Below are 19,705 nucleotides of genomic sequence, written 5' to 3'. Positions count from 1 at the left end.
ATCAGATTCTTGATCCGACTATGAAGACGAACTAGAGTAACTTATTTTTTGTTCCCTATGTTTTGACACTGATGCACCAGGGGTAGGCAGAGAATTTTCAGACAGGGCTGCCCGCATTTCTTCCCTGATTAAGTCTCTCAATTCCTCTCTAATAGAAGGAACCAAATCTTTTGCCACATTTGAAGTGCATTTCCTGCAGAGGTTTTAGTATATGAATCAGGTAATTTTACTGAACATACAACACATTTCTTAGTTTTTTGACTAGGCAGCTCTCTGAGCCCCATGCTTATCACTCTGCATGCATACAGGAAGAGACAAAGACAGAGGTACAAGGGGGTTAGCATAAGTAAAATTATACAGCATTCTCCCCAAGAGACTTTCAGTAACTTACAATAGTCGGCCCCTGGGAGGTCTCCATTTGGACTGTACCAGGCTCAGACATGTTTGTCGTTTCTACCTCTGACCCCTTTAAGTACTCTTACCTGCAGACCTCAGATCAGAGGGCGACATCCGCCTTGATCCTGCGTGTCAATACTAGCTTCGCCCCCTTAGCATGCGTTCCACAGACCGGAAGTACCGCTTGGAATGCACATGGACTGCACCTGAGTTCCGGTGACGTCAAGTGCCGAAATTATCAGACTGCGATGCGGAGCTTGAACATGACCGGAGGGACTCCTTGAGTGTCCGGTCCGCACATGGACCTCCACGCCCGACGCGCAGAGTGGAAGGTAAGGAGCAGGAATGTCCATGGTTATCAGCACTTCCACATGAGGGAAGCAGGCAGCACCCGTATTTGAACGCCTTTTTATTACTTCTTATCCGCCTCTGCCTGCCTTAAACAGAAAGCGGCCTCACCGCAAGTGCCATGAGGATAATCCGTCTCCACCTGGAGGGACAGGAAGACACTGAGGAGGAGCCGGAGGACGGTTAAATTTATCTTCCTGTCCCTACCTGGTTGGAGGCGGGTCATCTCTCATGGTATGCCGTCATGGAGGATGAAAGGGAAAAGAATAGATAATATTTGACAATCCCCTATTGTGAATGGTGGATCCTGTCTTATCTATACAAAGATATGATATCTCCTCATTACAGCCAGGTTTAGAATGGTATATAACTGCAGTAAAATGATCTGTACAAACCAAGAAGTGGCACCTATTATCAGGCCTAGTGGGCAGTGCAAAAACCTGCAGGAATTTATGTTTTATGTTTAAATATAGGTATGGAAAATTAAAAATAACAAAAAGTTCTTCAACGTGGTTAAAACAATAAGTCATTTTCTGATGACACATTCCCTTTAAACATAGAAAAGGGAAAGGACACAACTAGGGACGGGCAACGTAGACAGTTGACACAGAATTAGAAAGAAACATAGCTGTCACCACCAAAAACAGCGACACACCTGTCCACAGGTTTTGTGCCGTCATGGATAAATGTGTCGCTATTTCTGGAAACGACAGCCATGTTTTTCTAATCCTGACAACCCTACATTTCCTATAAATTCCATACAAATCAGAAGGAAATAAAACTGGATGCTGTATTACAGATACGCCATGTAGAGTACCTAGGAGCCTGTGTACCAAAAAGCAGGTAGCAAGCACACAAGGCCTGAAAATCTGGGGCCAGATCAACAAGAGAAGACAACGGGATAGTGTCACCCATGCCCTCATAACGGAGCCATGATCGCTGCTCTGAAGCCCTTTTCTGCCCACCTCAGCAATGTAAGCCTATTTATAAACCCGGAGACAGTCTCCCACTGGATATAACACCTTCTAGATCAGCTGCAAGGAAAACGGCATCTTATAGAAGGTCAAAAGTGATCAACGCAAGATGTGCATCCAGCGTGACGGAAGTCTATATACCAGGCGATGTGTATAGCAAAGCTATAAAACACCCCTCCCTGACTGATGCAGTCATCTTTAAAACGTTTAAAACCCCGTGTGTCACTTTGACACTGCATCTCTGCGAGGGAGATGAAGGCATGATATCAATTAATAGTAAATGTAGCAATAAATACAGCCTGAGCTATTCATAGTGAAACAAGAATTGCGTAAGAGGGCGGTATTAGTGACGATCAGGTTGATACATTGCAGAGCGATCTTGGATCAAGTCCTACTGATGCGGTTATCCTTTATGCCGAGTGATATACCTTTCCGCGGCCAGCGGATAATCTGATAACTATAATTCCTTCAATCAATGTGACCAGGCAGGTGTCAGATACATAAGATTGATATGCAAGGCCTCATGCACACAAACGTATTTTTCATCCTTGTGCTAACCGCATTTTTAGCAGAAAGAACACTGACCCATTCATTTTTATGGGGTCATGTGCACATCCTAATTTTGTTGAGGAACCATGTGGCTCTTCTGCAAATTATAGAACATTGTGGACCAGAATAGTCATTTCAATTCATGGGAGGGAGAAAAATGCAAAAAGTACATGGAAGTTGCGGACTGAAATACATGTATGGCGTTTAAAGGGGTATTAAGGTAGGTAAAAGTTATCCCCTGTCCACAGGATAGGGGATAACTATCAGATGGGAGGAGGGTCCTAACGCTGGGACCCCCACTAATCATGAGAACGGGGGCCTCGTAACCCCTGTTTCTCCCCAGAAATGAACGGGGCAGCCGGTCGCCCATGCGTGCGGTCACACCTTTAATTTCTATGGGATTTCTGGAGACAGCCGAGTAGAGCGCTGACCTATCTCCTGTTCTCGTGATCGGTGGGGGTCATACCGCTGGGACCCCCAATCTGATAGTTATCCCCTATCCTGTGGATAGGAGATAAAGGGGTTTTCCGGTAGGTAAAAGTTAAGGGTGGACAAAATTCCAGAAGACAGGTGCAGAGCAGATCAGATGACAGATTAAGGGAATTTCTTTATATTTCACGTTATCACTACCGATACAGCCACACAGATATATACAGTGGATTCCAGAGCAGGGATATGACTTTCGGAGGCTTTCACACTTCATAAATACCCACGGGCTGATCTCGCACATGCTACAGAAGGATAATAAAACACACAGAGTAATGTAATTAGCATGGACGAGGCCTGGCTACAATTACAAGGGTTGGCAACCGTCGCAAGTTTATTTATAAGAACGCTATCCTAGAATGGCTCATACCGCTGCCCCCTCCTCCACCACTCCTTTATCTGTTAGCTAGACTCATCCAACCTTAGCGAGGTAGGACAGAGAAACATGAGCCTCCTCGGGGAAAGAAAACCCAGAAATATAATTTTACAAGAAGCAGGTAACAATGGAGAGGCCTAGCAACGGGAAGAGAGGCGCCATTTCTCCAGTGTGGCATATCCTCTCTCCTGTCCGTATGCCAGAGGGCACATAACCTTATATAACCTATCCCTCCCCCGTCAGCGCTGCCCGAGAGAAAACAAGGAGTCCATGTTGCATTTTTTTCCCCAGTGACGCTTGGAAAATGAAAGCTGAACCTTTATAGGTGGCTATGGACTTTGGAATACCATGATAAAGAAAAAAGTAAAATGGGTTATCCGAGATGCTCCACAATCTCGTGCGGCTGCCATTTCCGGGATCATGAGCCTTGGATTACAACCTGCAGTGCAAGTCTGCACGAGTCTGATTCTGTCACCAACACGCTTGCAACAGATTCGGACTCACTCGTGCACTGCAGGTTTTAAGCCCAGTCCGTATGTTGGACACGTGATCCCAAAGGTAGCAGACGTGCAGGACTGCGGCATATCTCGGGCAAGTTTCTTATATATTGTGCACATTTGGGAGGTTTGCAAACCCTACCTTTTGGCCAGACCTGTAAAGGGAAGCTTAGTTACCTGCTTACCGCCGCTGGCTCCCCGCTCCTTCTCCCTACAGCCCTAGGCTGCTCCGCTGAGCTCCCACGTTGTTAGCATCTGGTTTCACATGGCTGAGCCAGTTGCTGGTCATGGTGGTGACCTGCCCCTCTTGCGTCACTTGGCCTTTTGTCATGACACAACAGGAGTTAGGCTACTTTCACACTAGCGTTCGGGTGTCCGCTTGTGAGCTCCGCTCACAAGCGGCCCCGAACGCATCCGTCCAGCACTAATGCATTCTGAGTGGACGCAGATCCGCTCAGAATGCATCAGTCTGGCAGCGTTCAGCCTCCGCTCAGCAGGCGGACACCTGAACGCTGCTTGCAGCGTTCGGGTGTCCGCCTGGCCGTATGGAGGCGTGCGGATCAGTCCAGACTTACAATGTAAGTCAATGGGGACGGATCCGTTTGAAGATGACACACTATGGCTCAATCTTCAAACGGATCCGTCCCCTATTGACTTTCAATGTAAAAGTCTGGACGGATCCGTTCAGGCTACTTTCACACTTAGAATTTTTTTTACAATATAATGCAGACGGATCCGTTCTGAACGGAGCCACCGTCTGCATTATATGAGCGGATCCGTCTCAGACGGATCCACTCTGAACGCAAGTGTGAAAGTAGCCTAAGTCACTGCCGTGTTTGCAGCGAGGGAGCGCAATGGAGCAGCCTAGGCCGGAAGAGTAGAAGGGGGATGCAGGTAAGTCAGCTTCTCTTCCAAGGTCTGGGCATGAGGGGAGGGAGTTTGAAACCCCCCTTACCCCCACAACCCCTTTAAGGCATTATATAACTCCTAAGGGCACTTTCACACTGGCGTTTAAGTTTTCCGGTATTGAGTTCCATCATAGGGGGCTCAATACCGGAAAAAAACGCTTCAGTTTTGTCCCCGTTCATTGTCAATGGGGACAAAACTGAACAGAACGGAATGCACCAAAATGCATTCCGTTCCGCTTAGTTGCGTTCCCAGACCGGAGAGCAAACCGCAACATGTTGTATTTTGCTTTTCATGCTGGGAAACTGATCAAGACGGATGCATCATAACCCCCAATGAAAGTCAATGGGGACGGCTCAGTTTTCTCTGAAACAATCTGCCACAATAGAAAATGGATCCGTCCCCCTTTGACTTTCAATGGAGTTAATGACAGATCTGTCTTGGCTATGTTACAGATAATACAACCGGATCCATTCATAACGGATGCAGATGGTTGTATTATCAGTAACTAAATCGTTTTTGCTGGACGGTGCAGGATCCAGCAAAAAAAAACAAACGCTAGTGTGAAAGTAGCCTTGGTGAACATGCGCCTTTTAATAGTGATCACTAAGTGGCTTTAGGCTAGGGCAAGGACATCCTGTGCAGGCTGAGGTTCCAGGCTAAAAGCTAGGACAAGAGGAACTTTCAATAATTAACCGTGTAGGTACTGTAGTCAATAGTGACCGGTATCCAAGTGCCTATTAGGACCTAAAAAAACAAGCATAATACACTGCAATACAAAAGTACTGCACTGTATTATGTGAGTAATCAAGGCAAAAAAAAAGTTGATCGACAGGGGCAGGCAGTGGCAAAGCAGTGAAGGGGCTGGCAACAGAAAAAGCAGAGTTTGGGTGCAACGAGAGCAATGGGGATGCTGACATTCAATTTGATATTAGAAACAAGGGAACGGAGCCTCCGATCGACACAGGTGAAGTTCTGCTTCGTGTCTATGCAAACAGTTCCAAGATAAATTTGGAATTGCTGTAATGGTACTGATCCAGAGAATTAAAGTTATTATAATGATCCTGCATTATAAAAACCGTCAAAAAAAAAATTTAAATTACGTCTCATACTGCTGTAAAAAAAAAAAAAAAAAAAAAAAAAAAAAAAATGGCTTTTGAAACAGGATGATAAAAAAAAAAAAAAAAAAATGGTTACGCCCAGAACGGTCTGTCACTAAGGGGTTAATGTCACTATGGGCTCCTACTGTGCCACTTTTCATATAGTACGCCCAGTGTACAGAACTGTGGGACACAACATGCATTATGAAAGACCACATGGACGTCACAGAGCGTGTGCCCCACAGAAGAAGCCCATCGATGAGCCAGAATGGAGACGCTCACCTGAATGTGCCATGTAGGTAGGTAAAAATTGAAAGAGGTCGTCTCTGAGGGTTGTTTTTGGACATTCCATAATAGTTATTAGGTTCCCTGAGATTGTGGCGCTGTTTTTGGGAGAGAAAAAAAACATTATGAGAGAGCTTTATCGAAACTGGTGTAAAGTAGAGCTGGCTTAGTGGCCCATAGCAACCAATCAGATTCCACCTTTCATTTTCCAAAGGACCTCTGAAAAATGAAAGGTGGAATCTGATTGGTTGCTATGGGCAACTAAGCCAGTTTTCCTTTGCGCCAGTTTTGATAAATCTACCCCTATGCTTCTGAATTCCAAAAAACTGGCCATAATGGAAACTCCCCTTGGAAAGGCTTGCTTTAGGAAGGAGGGGGACATGTCTAAAATTCCCAGAATGCGTGGGAAAGACTGTAAACCTAGCACTTAGCACAGGAGATAAATTGCTTGCAATAAAGGCCTCTTGTTACTCGTTTCCAAGGGGACCGCCCAACAAATCATGTCAACCGCTCCAAGGCCATCTCAAGTTTGTTCACTTTCTTAAAGTGCAAAGGATCCTAAAAAGTGAAGAAATTTCCGGAAGGAAGCCAGCGGCATCACAGCTGCCTAAAGCTGCATGGACTTGAAAATTGCTTCGGCAAACAAAATGGCAGCCACTCCGGTGGCCATTGATGGAACTGCACTGTGCCGATATTGTACTGAGATGCCTCAAAGACGGTGCAGGATAATACAAGTATTCCTACTCAGCACCATCACAGAGACTGGCAAGTGGTACACGCTGGCGAGGTCTATGTTCTACCACCAGGCCCGATAACATGACTACTAGCTAAATGTTTAACTGCTATCCGGCCCCTCTGCCAGAATTCAGACGTCTTGTTAAGAGGTCACACTACTCCTTTGACATGCCCCATACCTTAGGCGTTATACAGCCGGAAATTGTGCCCTTGGCAAATTGGCATTTATTAATAGTGATGGGTGCGGCCATAATCCTTGACTTATGACAAAGCGTCAAGAACATCTGAGGAACATCATGTGCCCTCACGTAGGAGATCTTATTGTACTGGAGACATGTGCACCATATGTATATATTAGACCAGTGGTCGGCAAACTGCGGCTCGCGAGCCACAAGCGGCTTTTTAGGCCCTTGAATGCGGCTCTTACAAGGGCCCCCCAGCGCCGGCCCGCAATACTAGCGCTGCTAAGTTTTTTAACTGCTAAGCGCAGCTGTGCATGGAGTTATGGAAAGGAGGGGGCCCCCCCCCGCCAGCGGCCGCTCTGAGCCCCGCTCTGCCTGCCTCTTTAAGAGACTCGAGAGGTGGCATGTGAGCGTGCGTGCCGCCGCACAAGCAGGCACGTCTTCGCGTCTGTCTGACGTTGTTACAGCTCCGCCCCCAGAGCAGAGAAGAAGAAGAAGGAGTGAGCCGCGCCAGCCACAGCCCAGACTCTGCCAGGGGGGGGGGGGGGGGCGGGGGAGTCATGAGAGAGATGTCTGTTCATGTTCTGGCACCTGGCACTGCTGGAGTAAAGAAATGTGCCATGGGGCCGCCCTGGTTCTGTTTGAACTGGAGAAATGTGCATGGAGGGGGAGGGGCTTTATTGTTTTTTATGGTGTACCAATATGACTTTTCCTGCCATTCATCAGCGCAGGGTGCTCTATGAACAGCATGGGCAGGACACTGAATGTAGGTAGCTAAATGATAAAGTACATGGAAGATATGCTATATTGGACTGTAGTATTCAGGTTAAATTGCTGTGTTGGCACACTGCGATAAATAATGAGTTTTGGGTTGCAGTTTGGGCACTTAGTCTGTAAAAGGTTCACTATCACTGCTCTATAACGCTGGGTTCACACCTGAGAGTTTTACAGCGCGTTCCTACGCGCTGTAAAACGCTCAACAAGGAGAAACCAATGTTTCCCTATCGGCATGGTTCTCACCTGGGCGTTTTACAGCGCGTACGATCGCGCTGTAAAACGCCCGAGGCCCCAAGAAGTACATGAGCTTCTTTGGGGCGTCTTGTCACGCGTTCCCGTACATAGACTTCCGGGAACGCGCGACAATGGGCATTCGCTTGTCTCTGTATGCGCGATTGCAAACGCCCATACAATCGCGCATACAGAGCGCTCCATCGCGAACGCTCAGGTGTGAACCCAGCGTAAAAGGTCAGACTGCTCGTGGTATGAGGCACCAGCAGCAAATTTCTGGGCGCACTGTAGTGAAAGGTACAGAAATGGACTCATCACAACCTATATACAGTAAAATCCATTCACACAACCGTAAGCCGTCTGTGCCCGCATTGTGGTCCGCAATATACGGGCACTTTGCGTGTGAATACTGTATCACGGATGTGGACCCATTGACTTGAATGGGTCCACAATCCGCAAGATACGGAGCAGAAGCAAGGTGTCCGTGCCTCTACAACGCAAAAGATAGGACATGTACTATCTTTTGGCATATATTGTGTATCACAGACCCATTCAAGTCAATGGGTCCAAACCACCATACGGGATTCATGCGTCCAGCACCCGTGCATTGCAGACAGCAATTTGCGATCCGCAGCACTAGCAGCTTATGGTTGTCTAAATGGGCCCTAAAGGCACTTATCAGGTAGAGAAAGTTAATACAAGTCACTTACTAATGTATTGTTATTGTCCATATTGCTTCCTTTGCTGGCTGGATTCATTTTTCCACCACATTATACTCTGCTCGTTTGCATAGTTATAACCACCCTTCAATCCATCAGCGGTGGCCGTGCTTGCAGACTATAGGAAAAAGCGCGGTCTTATGTGCACTCCCGTGGTCCCCGCCACCAAAAAGGGCAGCACCTTTTTCCTATAGTGTACAAGCAGGACCACCAGGGCTGCATTGCAAGGTGGTCGTAACCTTGGAAACAAGCAGTGTATACGTGATGGGAAAATTAATCCATGCAGGAAAGGAGGCAATATGGACAATCACAATACATTAGTAAGTGGCTACATGATAAATGTCATTTGCTGAAATGAGACCACCCGTTTACTCCAAAATTAGGGCTCTTTCAAACAAGTGAACTGAAACTTGTACTGGCCGCAAAAACTCATTTTGCGAAGCGGAGTACAATCCTACATATCCGCAAAGACAATGCTCCTTGGATCAACTCTCCATCGCCTAATCGGGTATACTCATGTGTCAGCTCTGAAGGAGGGTCCCTAGTACTTCTGCACGCGTAGTGTGGCACTGCTCACAGCCATAATATTCCGCACCATGGCACCTGCAACTCCTTACAGAAGTGTGAAATGCCACTGAGCCTAGTGCACCATCCCTACAGTCCATTCATATACCAGTGCTGAGGCTACACAGTATCAACCCGGTCCAGGTAACAGCTGTAAATGACAGCTGCACATGAAGTGGGGATCTTCCTGAGAAGTGCACAAGATGCCCACATGTCTATAATAATCCCGCACTGCTGGGCAATCTATTTATATGGCCCATATTTCACACCCAAGCCATCAAATGGATGAGCTCTCAAATAAAACAACATTAAAAGGGTTTTCTTAAGGCAGTGCCCTGTGAAAAATGGAGAGAATCACACTTTCGCCTTATACAGTCAGCGATCTATGCATTTAACATTTTAAGAAAAGATCCTAAAACGGATTACTTGACTAAATGCCCGAAATGCGATGCAGACCGAGCAGATCTGCTACATTGTGTGTGGGAGTGTTCACATGTCCAAACTTTCTGGAAGGAGGTGAATGATTGGATCAAGAGAACGTGGGGGGACACTTTGTCTTATAGTCCTGAGACACTCCTTTTCCATATATTCGATGAAACCTCTAAACCCAAGTTGATAGTGGAGGTTGCTTTTCTGACATCTCTCCGAGGCCTTTTAAACAACTGGCTTAAACCAAGTGTCCCTCAAGTTGGTGAACTGATTTCCCAGATGTCCCATTTTATGTATATCGACAAATTGGACACGGAACACCAAAAAGAAAAAGACGGGGGGTTTCTTTCGTAAATGACAAACCTTTATTGAAAAACACCTCTCACGGGGGGATGTCGGAGAGCTGATGGCATCCTTTAAATATACGGAGTGGTATTCAAAGGCGGTATTGAATGGGAGCATAGGGAGATTATATATAAGACACTAGGGAAGGTATAATACACCATCATATTTTGTGTAAAATGCTGTACTGACAATACAGTAAGAAAGGGGGGGTCGAAGGGTCAGACATCCTTGAGCTGGGGTGGGGGGGATGTTAAATGTTATATTTTTACTTATGATTTTCTTTTTCTCTGCAAGGCATGTATCTTTCTGATTATACTATTGTGCTGTTTTCACAGTATTACTGATATCTTTCATTGTAAACAGTATTTTTTATTCAATGATCTGCGACATGCAGTGAAGATGCTATGTAAGAGAATTTATTTTGAATAAAATAAAGAAAAATTTGTTTAAAAAAAAAAAAAGGGTTTTCTGAGATTTTTACTGATGACCTATCCTCTGATTAGGTCATCAGTAGCTGATCAGTGGGGGTCAGAAACCTGGGACCCCCGCTGATCAGCTGTTTCAGAGGGCAGTGGCTCTCACAGTAGCAGATTCACTTCAATGGGGCTGAGCTGCACCGAGGTCACAAAGCCTAGGCAAAAGCTGCAAGAAGGTGCGCCGCCTCTCAAACAGCTGATCGGCGGGGGTCCTGGGTGTCAGACTCCCACCGATCATCAGAAAAAAAAATATATATATATATATATATCTCTCAGAAAACCCCTTTAATGCATAGTTTCCAGGGGAATCAGTCCTGTGTGACTATGCAGACTAAGGCTCTGTTCACACTGTGCTGCGTAGAAGGTAAACATCAGGAGGAGGATTACAGGAAGGCTGTAACATATGCCAGCTCATAGACCTATGGTGGCATGTGTTTCCATCAGGCTCTGAATGTAGTAGAACGTATACATTCTCACAGTATATCATCTCTACAGCAAAAACCTGCACTCATCAATCCAGTTACATGAAGAGATTAGATCTTCCAGGGGCGTCTCGTCTCCCTAGAGTAGTGAAAACACACTGCATGTTCAGCGTAAAGCCATTCCCGATAATTGTCAAGTGTAAAGGTGCGGACGATCACCTGACAATCAAGTTAGCACCTAAAACCACTGTCCGCCAGCAGTACATCACCTTGTGTAAACAGGGCTATGCTGCAGACAAAAAAAACTAAGTGGATGAATGATCGCAATGATGATCATTCATCCACATATATGGCCAATCATTGCCGCATGAGACTACAGCCAATGGTCTTTCGTTCGAGTCGTCCTAGAATGAGACAAAGCCAAGCAATGGAACCGAGTTATAACGACCCATGATACACTAATATTGTCAGGAGGTCACATTCTGACTTTTATTACAGAAAACAAAACAAAAAAAAAAAACCACATGCCAACAAAATGAGGAAATGAAAAAAAAACCTCATTCTATACACTACTGACAACCAAAAATCCAAACTATCTGATAATCCAGCACCCATCTGGTCTTATTAGGCCCCATGCACACAACCGTATCCATTTTGCAGTTCACAAAACATAGACACCGGTCGTGTGCATGGCACATTTTTTCCCTTCCGCACGTCCCGGGCTATGTTAGCCATGCATATTCTTGTCTTTTTTTGAGGGGCCGTGGAAAAACGGACATACGGATGCGGCCAGCACATGGTATTCTGTCCGGATCTTTTGCGGCCCCATTGAAATGAATGGATCTGCATCCAACATGCGTATTGGATGTGGACCAAAAAGACAGTTGTGTGCATTTTAAATGTGCCAAATTAAAGGAGTTGTCCGGCCTTGAAGCTGTGGCCCTAAATAGGAAAAAAAAGCACTCACTTGTCAGCGGACCCTCTGCTGCTCCACTCCCTGTGGGATCAGGAAGCAGCTGGTCCCACTGAGAACTATGGCACAAATATGGCAGGAGCTCTGGCTACAGTCATAGTGGTATTTAGACTACACTCTCATGCAACCTTAAAGGGGTATACCTCATGACAGACCACCAATATCTGATTAGCAAGGGTGCAACAATCAGCTGTTTCAGGGTAGCCGCAGCACCGGAACAACACAGCTCCATCCGTTACTGCAGCGCTGCTCCCAGTCACTACAATGGAAGCAGCGCAGCAGAAAAAAAAGATTGATCCACTACAAAATGTGAGGGCCCACCAGAGCGATTAGCTTGGGGGACACACGGGGGCAATGACCCCCATATTTTATGTCAGTTACTAGGCAGTATGTGTTCTCTGCCCCCCCCCCCCCTTTCTTTTTCCCGCTCTTATTTTACAGGTAAATTTACCTCAAAGAAGAAGAATCCGGTTGGAGCTGGTTTTGTTTATGTTGGAGATTCTGTATGGCAACTGAAGAGGAGCTTCTAATTGGTTGCTGCCCTGTTGCTGGGGGAGATTTCCAGCTCTGTGATTTGTCCCTGCCCGCAAGGTGGGAAATTTGTCCCCTTTATATTCCCAGGTTCGCCGCTACCTCAGGGCAGTCGCCGCGGATCTGGACAGCGCCCGCCCTCCCTTTAATTTTGTGCCATCTGTCGCTGTAATTTGTTAGAGGGGCTGTATCGCTCAGCTGATGCTGAGAGGATCTTGGTCTATGTGGATGGTTTTAAATTGGTATTTATTGTTATGGTTATGATTATTAATTAATTTATTAAATTATTTATTGGTTTTAATCTTGGTTACTCTTAATAAAGCACTTCGGCTATTTCTATTCCATTAAGAAAAAGTTGTCAGTGTTTTTATTTATCTTAAACACAATATGGTGGAGGAAGAGTGGTGTCATTTGCCTCCATGAACTGAGCCATGTAGTTCCAGCGCCAAAGCTACTGCAGAACAGGTGATCGGAGGTGGTAAAGGGTGTCGGACCTCGGCAGTCAGATACTATCATGGGGACAGGCCATCAATAATAATATCCTGGAATATCCCTTTAAAACATGGTCTAAAAGACTGGCCATTACCAATGGTAGAAAATTCACAGAAATCTGTAAAAAGGTAAAATATGGAGAGAGCTTGCTCTGAAGTCCTAATAGCACAAAATGGAAGCCATAGCGGGAGTATAATAAAATATATGGCCACAACCAGTCCCTGAGGAGGGGAGCCATAATGTACCGCCCAATCTGTGGCATAATCCCTGTCATGTATGTCCATGAGGTAATAACAGCACATATCATTCTATTAGGCTGTCATCGATTTGCCATTATTCCTTCAGAATCTGAGGTGGCGTTTCATAGGCAACACCCCCATAAAATGGGGCTACACGGAGGACACAGTAGGCCCCGATACAGAACCTATAGATTTCTAAAAGGCACTCTGCGAGTCCTGCTCCCCTGGACACCATATTGAGGAGGGTGTGAACAATCCCATACTACAGCGCCATACGGCAACGCATAGAGCACCCGCAGCTTTATAATACGCATGTGCAAAGGCTCCATGTTGCTCTGCCTAGGGATATAAAAAAAAAAAAAAAACTTAAAGTAATGGTGGCCATAGCTGCCAATGGGATTTCCTACACTTCACGTACATAGAATATATAGTGTACACTGTCTGTCTATCTATTCACGTACATACAGTATACAGACTGTATATACATGTGTGCAGTATATTCGTGTACACTGTACGTTCTCATCTTCCTGAGCAGCAGAAACCATTGCCCCCATGAGACGCTGGCTCAATTTGCAAAGCACTTTGACTCTACCTCAGTAATGGAATCTGATGTAACATCAGGGGCAGAGGACACTTCACTGATAAAAGCACAAGCCAGGCGGGTACAAAGGCTTACATGACAGCGGCATCTCAGTGCCCGCTGTATGATACCGACAACCAGAAGTGACGTGCCGATGACAAAGGGGGGGCAATCACTGCATAGAAATGAAAATTAACAGTAAACACACGTCCTTGAGATATCCTCTTCTGTCAAGTCACTCCAGGAATTTTTTCTCTTTTCGGTCTGTAAATGGTATTGCAGGTAACCCCCATCTTAGGGTCCATTCACACATCCGTATGTGTTTTGCAGATCCATGGATCAGAGTGCGTTCCGCATTTTGCGGACCGCACATAGCCGGAACTATATTAGAAAATGCCCGATCTTGTCTGCAATTGCGGACAAGAATAGGACATGTTATATTTTTTCTTTTCGGGAACCGAATTGCGGACCCGGAAGTACGGAATTTCCGGATCCGGACAACACATCATGCAGCCCCATAGAAATGAATGGGTCCGCAATTACGTTCTGCAAAATGCGGAACAGAATTGCAGACGTGTGAATGGACCCTTACTGTGAGCTCCATTCTGACTACCTGAACACTATAGCGTCCACTGTGTGCACCGGAGTCTCAGAGACTTGCACAGAGGGACTGACTCCCGGCTGACACTGCAGATGCTGTAGAGCTCAGGTAGTCAGGCTGTGGACACATAATGTAACCGGGGACCTACAGAGTGGCCAGTAAAACAATGACCTCACTAACACAAACGGGCAAAGGAAGACCCTAGAGAGCTTCATTTAGAGGGGTTGTCCACTTTCTGGCTATGTTGCCAAATGTGCATGTAACATGACCATATGGCACTTACTAATACAGCCTTTGCAGATATTCTGTGCCGTTTGCTCTATTTCATAAGGTATGTCCCCTTGTTCGGCAAATCTTCAGTGCTGTCCCTATAGAGGTCCTGTCCATAAGATGGCTGCTGATGGAGGGTCATGTGACCAGACACATCATCAGCCTCCTGCATTCAAACGCACTGCACCTGCACAAATCTCCCAACAGTGCAAGTGCGGATGACAGTGTCAATGTATTGGAAGGGAGTGATTTGCCTGGTCACATGACCCTCCATCAGCAGCCATTTTATGGACAGGCCCTCTGTGTAACAAGGGGACGTTCTTTTTGAAATATAGAAAATGGAGCAGAATTTCAACAAAGACTATATTGGTAGGAGCCATATAATCATTTTACATACACACTGGTCAACAGTAACCAGAAAGTAGCCAACCCCTTACCCTGGTTTCACACATGAGCGTTTCGCAAACGCGCGTTTCTATGCGCGTTTTTGTCGCGTGTTTTTATGTGCGTTTTTTGTAATAGTAAACGAGCGTTTGATGCGCGTTTGGGTGATTGACAGCAGTGTTGTCCAAAGAGTCTATGGCCCAAACGCGCGTCAAACGCGCCAAAAAAAGCTCCTGTACTTGTTTGAGCGTCGGGCGTTTTACAGCGCGTTCAAACGCGCTGTAAAATGCGAAAATGTGAACCAGACCCATAGGGAAGCATTGGTTTTCATGTGTTGCGCGTTTTACAGCGCGTTAAACGCTCAAGTGTGAACTTACCCTTAAAGCAAGCAGTGTTTCCCAAACCGAGCAATCAGGTAAATAAGGGTTAATAAATAAAGGTTAAACTGTTTTTTTTTTATAAACAATTTTGGGTAATGAAGAAAAAAAGTTTGTGAAAAACTGCATTAAAAAGGGGGCGTTCCAATCAAATCTAACCCAATGTGCTACGCCTGAGAGGGCGGAGCATGACACAGGGATTCAAAAAGTCAGTTACAGATGGCCAAATTTTAGTTTCCATATTATGGACGTAAAATTTTTAAGTTCTACATGGCTACGGTGGGGGCTGTGAGCTTGTAATACAGAGGTTAAAAAACGTGCTCATATTACAGCAGTGTAGAACAGGCCTTGTGATCTATAAATCCCTGTGTCACGATTCGCCCCCTCAGGCCCTGCACAACGCAGCGCATTCGTTTCGCACGAAGTGTTCCTTTTAGGAATCCTATTCAGCCATTTCTTGGCTGACAACTTCTGCGGCCACCATCCCATCTTCTATAGTGGTTGTCACCTCCTACTGGGATACATGACTACCAGCTACATCACCGCATAATGGCAAGTGGGCGTCCAGCATTCGGGCCCCCTTTCACTGCCTGAAGGGCAGCCGTGTCAGGTGCCACCCAGCTTTCCTGGAAAGGGACATCTGACTGAACTTGACATGAAGAGTTGCATTTGGGTCTGCAAATATTTTATACCTCAGGTACCCGGGGCGACACAAAAAAAAATTACTTTCTTGCCCAAACTGGGAATACTATATTGCACTCCACATTGCTAGTGGATGAATGCTTGGTGACGTCCCTTCCCGTCGTAGTACTACACGTCCCAGCAGCTGGAGAACTGATGCAGAAGCCTGGGATGGAATCCCTACTGCGTTCCTATACACAGGGGATATGCCGCGGGTCCTCATACTGTGGATTAGATAGGGGGGCCCAGGGGCCCTTGTGTATGGGAACGCAGCAGGGATTCCCAGACTTGTACGACTGATATATATAGCACCGCTGATCCTCGGATGGGAGACGCACGAATCACGGCTTTTCATACCAGAGCCTGTGGGTTTATTGTCTGCTGTCGCCGTAGTAAGGGCTGGGAATGAACCCAGTACTATGGGAATGGGAAGCAGGCCGAGTGTCCCAATGTAAGGTACAGAGGCCGCAGCCTCCTCCGCTATCAGGTGTCTGCTCTGCAGATGTAATGCACACAGAGGCACCCTATACATCAGGTGACGGCTAGGCTTCCATATAGCAGATCATGTAATCCATACACCAGGGTATAATATACCGCTGATCACAGGGTGCCAGGGGCCCACACCTGGACGTCAGGGGGTCACAGGGGCAGGTAGGACGATCTCGCCATGAGCTGGCATTCTCTGGGTAGATGTATAGAATATATATATATATATTACACATATATGTGTATGAGCAGCTCCCATACAGCAGGCAGCACAATGCCGAGGTGAATCACATATGTATGTAGCATATACATAAAACCTCACCCCACTACGGTATAATACACGAGGACACAGACAGAATACACGCCACCAGCGCCCCCTAATATTGTGCAATCCCCCCATGGGCGGGGAAGCCACATGCCGCCCGTCCCTCTCCCTGCACCCCAGGGGTACCCCCACCCCCTATGTCGCCGGGCGGACGCCGCCCCAGGGCTCCTCACCTTTGAATTTGAGCTCATGCTGAGGCTCCAGGACAAGGACCTGCTCGGATTTGGCCATGTCTCCTCCTGGGTGCTCTCCGGGAAGGGGCAGTGCATGCAGCGGTCAGGGGGTGCTCGGGCCTGTGCAGTGAGCAGTGCAGGAGCTGGTGATGCAGCAAAGCGGCGGAGGGCGGAGGCTGCTGACGTCACGCACTGCAAGGCCCAGTGCAACGGTTCAGCCGCCGCGCATGCTCGGGAGAAGGGGAGGGAAGGAGGAGGAGGAAGAGGGGGGCCGGCTGCAGGGGACACGCAGGGCAAAAGCCGTGTGACTCACATCCACACAGATAGCAGCACCCTGCCCTGGAAATACGTAGATACACCGGCTGCCGTCCTCATGGACGTGTTTACACAGGGTAGCCCTCAATTCTGAAGAGTTGTATTCAGGGCACTGTTAGGGTGGCCAGTATCTTATGTTTATGGGAGGATCATTGGCTAGAAGGATGAAGAATGGAGCTATGACACTGCTCTAGAAAAATCCAGCAAGGCTAAGCGGTCCCATAAAACGCAGTACAAAATACAGCAGACTAGAACTGGCTTACGCGTTTCGGATGATAGCAATCCTTAAAGGAATTGTCCAGTTTCCTATACCGATGACCTATCCTCCCGCCACCCCTGCTGATCAGCATTCTGAAGAGATTGCAGCATTTGTGGGAGCCCTGCGTTCTCTTCACTGCTTACCTGCTGGCTGTCGACTTCGCAGCGGCGAGCGGGTCTCATTACAGCTTTTCCGTCCCATTCACTTCAATGGGAAGAAACAGATGTAGTTAGGGTACTACCGGAAAAAAAAACGGATCCGTTTTAGGCTCCATTCACAAATTGCGGATCAGATGCGGACCCATTTATTCTCTATGGGGACGGAATGGATGCAGAGAGCACACTATGTGCTCTCCACATCCGCATTTCTGGAGTGCGCCGCCGATCTTCGGGTCCCCGGCTCCGGAAAAAAATAGAACATGTCCTATTCTTGTCCGCAATTGCAGACAAGAATAGGCATTTCTATGGGGGTGCCGGCCGGGTGTATTGCGGATCCGCAATGCACTATGGACGTGTGAATAGACCCTTATCCTAATGCATTCTGAATGCAGAGCATTCCGTTCAGGATGCATCAGTTCAGTCCCTCTTACGTTTTTTGGATGGAGAAAATACCGCAGCATGTTGCAGTTTTCTCTCCGGCCAAAAATACTGATCACATGCCGGATCCGGCATTCATTTACTTTGAAGTGTATTAGTGCCAGATCCGGCTTTCCAGTCTGCGCATGCGTAGACCTTTAAAAATGCAAAAAAATAATAATACTGGATCCGTTTTTCCAGTTGACAGCGGAGAGACGGATCCGGTATTTCAATGCATTTGATCCGGATTGTCTGACAAATGCCACCAGTTTGCGTCTGGATTGCCGGATCCGGCAGGCAGTTCAGGTGACGGAACTGCCTGCCGGAATCGTCGGCAGCAAGTGTGAAAGTAACGTTACACTCCATCTACACAAGTGAATGGGATCCTCTCTGCAGCATTTGACACTGTAGACCACCAGCTTCTATTTAGCATGCCCCAGTCTATTGGCCTTAGGTCTCATTCACATAACTGTATTCATTGTTGCGGTCTGCAAATTGCAGATCTGCAAAGCGTGGATACCGGCCGTGTGTATTCCGGCATTTTGCGGATCGGCACGTGCTGCCCTCGTTCAGAAATGCCTATTCTAGTCCGCATCTTTTGCAGCCCCATTGAAATGAATGGGTCTACATTCCAATCCACAAAAAATGTTAATGGGCCCTTAAAGGGGTTCTCTGGGAATTTAAAAAATGAAAATACTTAAATATTACTTTATTATAAATATATTCCCAAATACCTTTCATTTTTTTCTAATTGTTAATTTTGTCTGGAGAGCAATTATCAGGGGAAATAAAATTGCCGCCTTCCTATCAGTACACACAAAAGCTGTCCTAGTCACACAGGAGGACAAGTTACTTCAGAACACTTAGGTAAAGAGCTGCCTCATCCTCCTCTCTACTTATCAGGGATTATGATCCTGAATACAGCTGATAGGATATTCAGCTGAATCTCTGTAGGTCTGGAGTTCATAAGGAGACATGAAGTACAGAGAGGACGGACAGGACAGACTGTGGTAATGTGGGGCTGTGGTAATGGAGATTGCTTGCAAGTGCTGCTGCTCATTATCCAAACCTCCTCTCTGTACTTCATGTCTCCTCATGAACTCCATTCCTACAGAGATTCTGCTGAAGATCATATTTAAATGTATACAGGATCATAATCCCTGACAAGCAGAAAGGAGGATGAGGCAGCTCCTTACCTCAGTGTTCTGAAGTAACTTGTTTTGCTGTGTGATTAGAACAGGTTTTGTGTGTACTAATAGGACGGCAGACTTGGTTTCCAGTACCATCTCTGTGCCGACGACACCTAACTATACACTTCATCCCGTGACATCACCCCTGCTTTACTACAGAACACTGGTGACTGTCCATACTCTCTAACATTATGTCCTTTCTCTAACTGAAACTGAATCATTCAAAAACTACACTTCTTGTCTTTCCCCCATCTCCTAACCTACCAAAACCTAATATCTCCATCTCAGCGCGTGTCACTACCATTACGCCTCGGCAGCACGCTCGCTGTGTCTGTGTTATGTTTGACACCGATCTCTCCTTCCCTATATTCAATCACTCACCCACCTGTGCCGCCTGCACCTCAAAAACATCTCTAGAATCCGCTCCTTTTGTACTGTTGAAACAACAAAAACTCAT

At 46.5% G+C, this 19,705-nt stretch overlaps 1 protein-coding gene across 1 annotated transcript in view; it reads right to left on the bottom strand.

Moving 5' to 3' along the window:
* Positions 1–17,112, bottom strand: part of VAPB (VAMP associated protein B and C) — a 51,871-nt gene extending 34,759 nt beyond the window's left edge. Inside the window, exon 1 of the mRNA XM_044299908.1 lies at positions 16,910–17,112. Coding sequence (XP_044155843.1) covers positions 16,910–16,967 — 58 coding nt within the window. The 5' untranslated portion in view covers positions 16,968–17,112. The remainder of the gene's footprint in view (positions 1–16,909) is intronic.
* Between the last annotated feature and the right edge of the window lie 2,593 nt (positions 17,113–19,705).

This window comes from Bufo gargarizans, chromosome 6 (genome assembly GCF_014858855.1).
Source record: "Bufo gargarizans isolate SCDJY-AF-19 chromosome 6, ASM1485885v1, whole genome shotgun sequence".
NCBI classification, from domain to species: domain Eukaryota; kingdom Metazoa; phylum Chordata; class Amphibia; order Anura; family Bufonidae; genus Bufo; species Bufo gargarizans.
This window is presented reverse-complemented; position numbering and strand designations above follow the sequence as displayed.